Source organism: Sander lucioperca, chromosome 10 (assembly GCF_008315115.2).
Source record: "Sander lucioperca isolate FBNREF2018 chromosome 10, SLUC_FBN_1.2, whole genome shotgun sequence".
NCBI lineage: Eukaryota > Metazoa > Chordata > Actinopteri > Perciformes > Percidae > Sander > Sander lucioperca.
The window spans coordinates 38,892,266-38,902,212 of NC_050182.1; the positions used below are offsets into that span (position 1 = coordinate 38,892,266).

Sequence of the window (9,947 nt, forward strand, 5' to 3'; positions counted from 1 at the left end):
CTCTCTCTCTCACACACACACACAAAGTGCACGTGACACACAAGGTGTTTTAACATAACACTTTATAAAATCTCAGTGTTCCTGGATTGTCTGGCGACGTGATCCATGTATATAATTACAGTTTGACTTCAACATGAACAATCGGCCTCTGATGCTGCAACAGCAGTAGCAACATGGATCACTAAAGGGCATCAGTGCTTCAAACAAAGGGCTGTTGGATCATTTCTCCACACCATCTTTCCTAGCTGTGTCTGATCCTCACATCCGCTTCACGCAGTGATTGGTCAGGTGTGTGGAGCTGTCAAAGTTCTTCACACAACTACTTCTGTCACTTTTCATGTGAACACCATAAAAGAACTAAAGAACAGGGGGACTCAACGTGGTCAGACTCCACTTTGTACCAAATGGTTCATTGTTCTGACTCGTCCCGGCTGTCTAGTGTCAGTCTGTCAATCAGAGTAATAACCCTCCTCTGTATTTACTACGTTTAGAGCACATTGTGTCTTTACCACATTTATTATTCCATGCTTTCTCACACAACAACAACACTATGTCAAATTGTGTCTATGTCAAGGCCTCAACCCTTGTCTTAAAGCTTAAGTCGTATTGCACCTCTGTCAGTTAGTTCCCAACCTTTTGGGCTGGTCCCACATCCCTCATCCCAGTTCAACCAAACACTGTTTGGTTCTCAAACTTTCAGTTCTGATTCTTGAAGAGGTCAAAGTCTCCAGTATTTTGGGAGAAAACATTTGAATATTATGCAGCAGAAATGTGTTTCTTCTTCTTCCTTTCTTGTCAATCGTTTTGCATATTTCTAGAAAGAGGATAAAGTGCATCTTATTGGACAAGCCCACAGCTTGAATTAACAACTAAATAAAGGTTTCCCTTGGAAATGAACCGACTTATTAAACCTGTCTATTTCCTGCCTGAACAACATTTAACTGCTACAAATGTGTGTCTCCAACACCTGGACTGAGCGTGTCCCTGCAGCTCAGCCCTTCCAGTCCCAGGGGACACACAGGTCCCCGTCCTGCATGACCGAGTAGAAGTGAGAGACACAGAAGTGGAAGACTTATTAAACCTGTCTATTTCCTGCCTGAACAACATTTAACTGCTACAAATGTGTGTCTCCAACACCTGGACTGAGCGTGTCCCTGCAGCTCAGCCCTTCCAGTCCCAGGGGACACACAGGTCCCCGTCCTGCATGACCGAGTAGAAGTGAGAGACACAGAAGTGGAGGCCCTGCATGAGGGGGGAGCGCTGCTCCACCAGCCGTTTACAGCAGCGGATCATCTGGCTGGAGCTGACGCTGGGCTCCTTGGACAGACTCCTCAGAGACAGACTGTGGAGACACAGCTTCACCACAGCCTCCTCCTCCGCCTGCAGCCTGGACACACACACACACACACACACACACTTTATTACTGAACAAACACAGAAAACATTTGAGAAAAATCATTTGCTATAAATGATCTGGTCTGTTTAGTTCAAAGACGTATACGTCATATAGTGTGCTTATTACTCTCAGAGTTCATACGCAATACTTTTTGGCAAATTTCCATGACTATGTTTTCCTGAAAAGTCAGTCGACATCATACAATAAGAATATAAATCTGTGTTAAAGTTTACCCTCAGAGGTTTAACAATAAAATGAATGACAATGTATGTGGTTCATAGCGGGATTCGTAATATCGCGCCCCGAATAGAACGTTGAGGTTAAGACGACGTGAAATACATTTATTAATCACATATTATTATGCTGTGTTAAAAAAATAATTCCATGACTTTTCCAAGACTTTCTGGGTCTTTTTATGTTTCCAAAACCTTTCCAGGCCTGGAATTTTTTTAAATTCCATAACTTTTCCAGTTTTTTTTTCAAAATGTATGAACCCTGTTACTCTATATATAATTCTCAGTTTATCAGTGAAGTGTATGAACTCCACTGCAGACTGGACACAAACAGTGACGGCTGTCTCATGGGCACCTGGATGTGCATCGGTAGATCCACGCTCGTCTCCTGTATGAAACAGCTGTGTCCTCACTATCCTGCTTTATTATAACTCACCCTCTCCTCTCAGTCCTCATGCATTGGTTCAGTGACGTTGACTGTTAGTTGCTGTGGCTGCTTCCACAAACAGAATGTTAGTGTTGAAACCATGAATGTAGCGCAGCATTTAGGCTACATCTACATTGCTCTGTTTTGTTTTTTTTAAACGATGTTTTGAGCCAAAAGCGATTTCCGTGCACACAAGTTTCATCTCCAGTAGGAGAACTAATCTCTGTTTAAACTAAAACGCCCAAACCTCATATCTCATCATCATTCTGGTATACTGAGCATAAACAGGAGGCAGCGTGGAGACTCCGACCGCTGCTGGTAGAAAGCCATGGTAATGACGGGAAAAAAAAGTAGAGGAAAATCTTTTAAACTGACCTTTGTTGATCTGAAATGAAGACAGATTCAGCAACTGCACGGCCTATTTCTCGCTTAAAATGTTTTCAGAAACACGTTTCGGTGAACTATTTTCGTCAAATACGAGATCGTATTCTGAACGAGCCGCCATGATGGTCGTTTTGAAATTCAGGAGTAGCCAGACCCACGTGACGCGTTCGTCCAATCAGCTGCCGGTCAAGGGTGTGGAGCATCAACCATGGATGTATGACGTCGCGACACCACGCTTTAGTCGTGTTGCAAAAGTGGATCTGTACTGTTAGTCTCAGAGAACGAGATGTCGTGACTGATAAGACCCAATCAGGAGGAGAAACGTCGGTGTCGGTGTTGCCAAAGGTCTCCGTTTGCGGCCGTTGAGACTGCAACACAACCCCGCAGATTCCAAACCAAAACGGGTCAGAAGAGTTTCCAAATGTCTCCGGTTTAGGGGCTCGGACACGCCAGAGCAGGGGGAATGAGAGGGGGAAACGCCAGAGCAGGGGGAATGAGAGGGGGAAACGCCAGAGCAGGGGGAATGAGAGGGGGAAACGCCAGAGCAGGGGGAATGAGAGGGGGAAACGCCAGAGCAGGGGGAATGAGAGGGGGAAACTCCAGAGCAGGGGGAATGAGAGGGGGAAACGCCAGAGCAGGGGGAATGAGAGGGGGAAACGTCAGAGCAGGGGGAATGAGAGGGGGAAACGCCAGAGCAGGGGGAATGAGAGGGGGAAACGTCAGAGCAGGGGGAATGAGAGGGGGAAACGTCAGAGCAGGGGGAATGAGAGGGGGAAACGCCAGAGCAGGGGGAATGAGAAGGGGAAACGTCAGAGCAGGGGGAATGAGAGGGGGAAACGCCAGAGCAGGGGGAATGAGAGGGGGAAACGTCAGAGCAGGGGGAATGAGAGGGGGAAACACCAGAGCAGGGGGAATGAGAGGGGGAAACGTCAGAGCAGGGGGAATGTAGCTAAAGATATTCATTTTTAAACCATAACGTAGCAATGAAAATGTAGCCTTAGAATGACGTCATCATTTAGACTGCACGCTGGACTCGGACTGCCAGCCGTGTACCATGACCCAGTGATTTAGCAAAGCAATGACTGGAATCATTGACTTTTAGAGCAAAGCCATCTGTTTGACTCACTGGTTTTTGTGTTGCGTGCGCTGTCTGGCCTCGTGCGCCTGGCTCTGGAGGAAGACCTGCAGCTTGGGGGGGTCACAGTTGGTGGGGATGATGAAGTGGCCCATCTCGTGTAGACTGGGGTTAGAGCGGTCACTGCGATCAACACAAACAACAGCGTCTGAATGAAAGTGCACAGCAGCGTGTCACGTGAGGCGTTCAATGTGACGTGGCGTACTTCTCCAACAGCATGGTGAGCCCCTGCAGGCTGCGGGGGTGCAGGCGGAGCCGGCGGGACATCAGGGTCTTGTGGAAGGTGCTGAGGGTGTTGTAGTGCTCTGCGATGGGCTGGACCGGGCCCAGCCTCTCTACGTGGACCACCTGAGTCCCACCCAGCAGGAGGCTGATCCTCTCCTTTAGCCAGTCCGTCTGCTGCTGCAGGCTGCGGTACCCGGGCAGCTGCTCAAACAGCTGGAGACACACAGGCAGAGGGGGTGGGTCGGGGTGGGGGTATGGGGGGGGTTAGGACACAGAGAGGAGCACAGAGAGGATGTGACAGCAGAAGCACTGCAGCTGCATTACTTTGGTCCACTGATGATGAACGTCCATGGTTCCCAGCATGATGTGTCCTGAGGCGTTCATCCCCGACTGGTCAGCAAACACCACGGTGTGTCCTGCAGGGGGCGGAGTAAAAGAATAAAGGGGTTCATCAGCTGGATGTAAAACCAACCAGAGCTGGGAAATTAGAGCTCTACATCAGGTGAGATCTTTCCTAACTAATAATGACCTCTCGCTGCTGCAGGAACAATGCACCAGGGCTTGTCGATTAGTTGACTAATCGGTCGTTTTGGTCTTAGTCAACTAAGGCTTCTTTAGTTGATTGGTCACTTGTTATACTTTTCATGCTGAATGGTTTATTTCCAAGGAACTTCTGAGCACATCTCAGGTACACACAAGATTAAAAGTGCTGCTTTTGCATGATTCTTTGCGGAGAAACTGCATTTTACATCTGTAAATTGACTGCATTTGTATCGCACTTTTCGATCTTAGCGACGGATCAAAGCGCACAGATCAACTCACCGATTAAAACAAAAGTTATCCGACTAAGAACTTCTTCAGTCAGGGACAGCCCTAGTCCACACAGACTGAAACACAGCACTCGTTTTGTCATGTAACAGCCCAACCACCTGGCGTCTGGACGTCCGCAAGAAAAGTAAGAATAAGCCATGGTGATTTCTATTTTTTTTGGTCTGTTGTTGGTATGTATGTTTCTGCATATAGATAAGAAGAAACAGACAGACAGACAGACAGAGAGACGGACTGCGACGACTGTGCGCTGTGAGTGCATACAGGACGTCCTGTCCTCAGGGAGACTCCTTACCTTGCAGGTTGATCAGGGCCTCGGGGTTCTGCTGGGACAGCCGGCTCAGACTCTGAAGCTGAGAGCAGCGGTGGGCCACTCCCCAGCTGCTCTGCCACCTGCACACACAACCCACGTCATCGGCATGGAATATGCACACAGCTTCAGCTACAGTTCACGTCCCTGTCCCCAGAAGAACCCTTACTGTTCTGTCATTTAAATCAGAATCTGCAGTGACTCACAAAGCTTCAGGGGAAACTTGTGACTACCGACTCCCTAAGCTCTCTCCACTGAGAGGCAGAGAGCAGGACGCTTGCTTGTTCAGACGGGCTACAGTGTTGTCAGCAGCGCTTTCTAAGTGTTAGGGTAGAGTGGAGTGTACCTGATATCAGCCAGATCGAAGTTGTGACACAGTTCCTTCTTCAGTCTGTTCAGCTCTTTTCTCCGAGGAAGACTAGCACTGTACTTCTTGGTGGCTTCGGGCTCATTGTTTCTCAGCCATGAGCTGACAAAGAGAAGGCAACACGAAACCACTCAGACTATCACAAGAATGAATAGATCTATCCTGGTGTGCAGAACACAGAAACAGGTCAAATAGTCTGCTAACAGAATAGTAAATGCCTGAATGCCAGCCCAATGTCACATATTTCTCTAAAGGTCTGCCTCACTTCTCATTATTATTAATAAATGCCCCGTTAGAGTTTAAACTAGCTTCCCTCACTATAAATCTTTCACTATCTTTCCGAGAGTGAGATGAGCAGATGGATATCAGTCGTATGTTCTATATTACAATTCTAGAGCAGTGGTTCCCAACCTGGGGTCCGGGGACCCGTAAGGGGGGCGGCAAAGATCACAGGGGGGGCGCAAGTCTTTATCTGGTTTGAGGTTGAGGTAAAAAAAAAAAAAAAATGTTAAACAAATTATGATAATACACTAGAATATATAATGTATACAAAAGTCAGTATTAAAAACTATATATTTTTGTTCTTGCTTAAACTTGTCGGCAGGCTACTTAGTAGGTCAAACCTCCGGGACCTCTTAACCTGGGACCCTGCTGTCATCAGGTCAGCTGCTAGCTGCTAGCTGCTATCATCCTCGTTTTTCCTGCCGCCACGGCATCACTATTTTATGAACGAAACATGGCGGAGAAACGTAAAAGTGCTGATAACTCCTCTGTATCAAAAAAGAAAGTAAGGGAAAGTTACCTCAACTTCGGTTTCGGAGGGGGGGCTCAGCTTTTCTTAGACATAAGTAGGGGGGGCACCAAGGAAAAAAGGTTGGGAACCACTGATCTAGAGTGTGGTCTAGACCTGCTCTATCTGTAAAGTGTCCTGAGATTAATTGTGTTAGGATTTGACACTGCATAAAATGGAATGGAGTTGTTCAGTACAGAGCTGGAGTCAGGAGCTGGTTAGCCTAGCCTAGCTTAGCATACAGACCGGAAGCAGTGGGGAAACCGTTGGCCTAGCTCCGTCCAAAGCTCAAAAACACAAACTGACCAAAGTCCTGCAAAGCTCGCACATCAATGTCATGATCAACATTTTGATTCTGGTTTGTTTAGAGGGGAAGAATGTGTTATATCCACGGACGAGTCAGTGTTAGTGCTGCTCTCTCTCTCTCTCTCAAACTTTTGGTGTGGAGCTGCTCCGTAGACTGCAATCTGGTGTCTTGATTCTGTTGAAGAGCTCTCAGGTGTGAAACCCTCCCAGCACTTCCCTGCTGCTCTCAGTGTCCTCTACAACATCTGTCTCACTGCATCCTCTATATTTCGTTATATGTCTGGACTGTGTTAGACTACAGCAATAGCATGTATGGATTTTAAGAATGGGTGGAGTTCCCCTAACCTATAGACAACCGGGAACGTACAGTGGTCTGAACTGTTTATGATATTTGAGCCTGTGGTTTTGTGTCTGTGTGTAGGTCAGTTGTAACTGGGAGTGCAGACGAAGCGCTGCGCTCCAGTGTTACTAACATTAGAGTGGGCTCCATTCTCCGGGCCTGCTGCAGCTCCTGCTCAGGGTCTCGGAACCCAGTGAAGGTGTAGTAGCTCTTATCCCATCTGATAGGTCTGTAGAAGGGCAGCCCTGCCTCCGCTGGACTTTTAGATGGTTCTGCACTTGCTGCCAGTCCCTCCATGTGCTCCGTGGGCAGGCTGCACGACTTCAGGACGTTCTTCACCGTGCTCAGGACATCGTTTGTGTGCAGAGTGAAACTCACTGGCCGGAACCCTGAGAACCAGCCAGGGAGCTTTTAGATTTGTAAAGACAGATCTCACAAATATTATGAGCCATATCAATGAAAGCTGTACCCGAAGCGAGGAGCTCTGGCTGCACATCACTGCCGTCCTTTGTGTCCCTGACGTAAAAGGTGAGCTTCATTGGCTGCACCGAGCGCGAGCCGGGCTTCTGCAGGTTGTCCAGATAGCCATTCAGCCTCTTTAACGAATTCTCATTCACTTCCTGTAAAACACAACAGTGGGTGTTAAAGCGTGAGGTGAAGCTCTGTGCGTGATGACAGTTAGTCCTGTGATCACGACCAGCACAGCGCTACACCTGTCTGCAAACACACTCCTGACCACCTGAACACCTCACAGTGTTAATAGATCACTTCAGAGTTGTTTCTACAACACAATATTTCTTTGGACTCTACACAGTTGCTGGTATGTATGAGACGTACCCGTTCCCTGGGGTATTGACCGAAGAAGTCAGGATGGACTGCAAAGTAGAAGGGTCTGAGTGCGTTGACGGCGTCGGCCCCGGACAGCGCTCTCCGCTGGACCAAATGTGTGGCCACGTGTTTCCTCTCCAGCCTGCACAGAGAAAGAAGACAGGGATGAAGAATATAAACTACAGTCAGGGGTGGACACTGAGTGTCTAAGTAGTTCTCAACTCATGATCAATATTTTGATTGTTGATTAATCGATCAATCGCTTGGTTTTCAGACAATTCTTCTAACCCTAACCCTCTTAATGCCCCGCAGTGATCATCTAACTGGGTTTTTATCTGAACAACATGCAGTTTATTATAGTTATATATTATAAGAGTTATCATAGTATAATAGTTACAAATATAACAGGTTGCTTATATATCTGAGGCAGGTGGATATGGCAGCATATACAGTGGATGTATATTTGACAGATATTAACATGTTTAACACTAATAAATATAAGCAACAATATAAAATGAGTAACCTTAAAATCCAGAATACAATGACGTTATGATCTTCTATATGCAATAAAAAGCTTTAAAATAAAAAGCACTGTACTGTTCCCTAAAGCTGCAAAACAAACTCCTGCACACTGTCTACCTGGCAAAGATCTATTTAATGGCTGCCATCGTTCTGGTAGTAGACCTTCAACTTTGACCTACATTACTACACACTACTGTCCCACAGCCTGCTGGTACCTGAACTACACACGCACAGCCCTGTCCCTGGTAACTGAACTACACATGCTCACCCCTGTTCCACAGCCTGCTGGTACCTGAACTACACACGCACAGCCCTGTCCCACAGCCTGCTGGTACCTGAACTACACACACACACACACACAGCCCTGTCCCTGGTACCTGAACTACACACGCACAGCCCTGTCCCACAGCCTGCTGGTACCTGAACTACACACGCACAGCCCTGTCCCACAGCACAGCCTGCTGGTACCTGAACTACACATGCACAGCCCTGTCCCACAGCCTGCTGGTACCTGAACTACACATGCACAGCCCTGTCCCACAGCCTGCTGGTACCTGAACTACACATGCACAGCCCTGTCCCACAGCCTGCTGGTACCTGAAGGTGTTTCTCAGCAGGCAGCTGACAGACATTCTGCTGCTGATTGTTGGTCAGCAGAGGAGCGTCACATCGTGGTCTCTGCAGCCGGACCAGCAGCAGACCGGCTGTCAGAGCAAAGCAGCAGGTCCCCGAAATGTCCTCACAAAGTGTCCTCACAGCACCCAGCAGAAACCCATCCAGCCAACCAGCTGTAACTCCCTGAGCACACAGAGAAACCCGTTAGACACCCATCAGTATTACTGATCAGCTTACAGCTTCTCAATGACAGATACACAACATGGCTCCTGCTAGCTGCTCCACATATAGAAAGGGTTAGCTGTGTGTGTGTGTGTGTGTGTGTGTTAGTGGAGGTTGTTAACCTGGCCCCTGCCAACAAACAGCCCGGTAACGGAGCCTGTCTGCCCTCACCGAAGCCCCGCCAGCTTTACTTCACTGTCACTGTCAGCTGCTGTTGTTTTCCCATAGACAGTAGTGTTTTCCTCCTCCTCCTTCTTCTTTGGGTTTTAATGGCTGTGTTGCGGTAGCACAGCTGCATTGCCGCCACCTGCTGGACTGTGGGTGTGGTAGCAGATTAGCAGCAAGACAAAAGAAATATTTCTCTATTATTCCTGTTACTGTAAAGTAAGGAATGGAAGATTGTGCACTTTGCATGAAGCCATTCCCACTGTTTAACACCGTGTCCTTCATCAATTAGTCCTGATATTAATTCCCTTCTTTTCTTATCATGCATCCATTGATACATGCTTGCATGCAGTAGTCTGGTTCATTACAGTGTGTGCACTGTCCAGTTTAGAGAGCTTGGTTTAATCCTGTATGAGCTGCTCTCTTCCCTCAGCTCGCCTAGACCTACATGTTCCTGGTCCTGTATAGTTGTCTTCCTGTCTAACTGTAGTCCCAGTATTCCTCCAGCTGTTGTGTGCGTAGTCCTTGATAAATGATAGTTCGAACCACTACCTGTATGTGTGTGTGTTAACTGTTTTAATGACTGTTCAGCCAACATGTCTACCTTCTCATGCCATCCGCCCCGGAATGAGTGGGCCCAGGTGATGTCACAGGCCTGTCAGGGAAGTTGGAGAACTTTTGAGGACTTTGTAAAGATGTGATTTTGATATTCTGTATTGACTTGTTAAAGTATATTGTACTATTGGCTTCACCTCTTGGAACAACAACAATCAAATGGGGAAACTCTTTTGAAAGACTCTTTTGAAGTTGAAGAAATTCAGTGATGTTTGCAGGTATAAATATGGAGTTTAACT

The 9,947-nt window shown here is 47.3% G+C and overlaps 1 protein-coding gene across 3 annotated transcripts; it reads right to left on the reverse strand.

Annotated features, from left to right (window-relative positions):
* Positions 1-60: 60 nt before the first annotated feature.
* Positions 61-9,146, reverse strand: tcaim (T cell activation inhibitor, mitochondrial). 3 transcript variants are annotated; one of them, XR_004898679.1, is made up of 12 exons: positions 9,051-9,146; positions 8,689-8,889; positions 7,579-7,711; positions 7,211-7,361; positions 6,875-7,130; positions 5,285-5,407; positions 4,924-5,021; positions 4,125-4,216; positions 3,781-4,013; positions 3,567-3,698; positions 1,082-1,387; positions 61-911 (listed from the first exon to the last, which is right to left on the reverse strand). XR_004898679.1 is itself a non-coding variant. In XM_036006804.1 (12 exons), the coding sequence occupies exons 2-12, from the start codon at positions 8,721-8,723 to the stop codon at positions 992-994; spliced, it is 1,479 nt and encodes a 492-aa protein (XP_035862697.1). In that variant the 5' UTR covers positions 8,724-8,889; positions 9,051-9,146; the 3' UTR covers positions 61-991. The 3 variants fall into 3 exon arrangements, 2 of the variants coding, with proteins under 2 accessions (XP_035862697.1, XP_035862698.1); XM_036006804.1 differs by having other exon boundaries at positions 61-1,030; positions 1,201-1,387; XM_036006805.1 differs by having other exon boundaries at positions 61-941; positions 1,133-1,387.
* Positions 9,147-9,947: the final 801 nt, after the last annotated feature.

Bases quoted from the DNA above. Each gene is read 5' to 3' on its own strand.
- tcaim (XM_036006804.1), bottom strand. From the start codon at position 8,723: ATGTCTGTCAGCTGCCTGCTGAGAAACACCTTCAG. The intron at 7,362-7,578 runs GTACGTCTCATA...TGTGTTTTACAG, and splicing joins GTCAATACCCCAGGGAACGG to GAAGTGAATGAGAATTCGTT. The intron at 3,699-3,780 runs GTACGCCACGTC...TGTTGATCGCAG, and splicing joins CTCACCATGCTGTTGGAGAA to TGACCGCTCTAACCCCAGTC.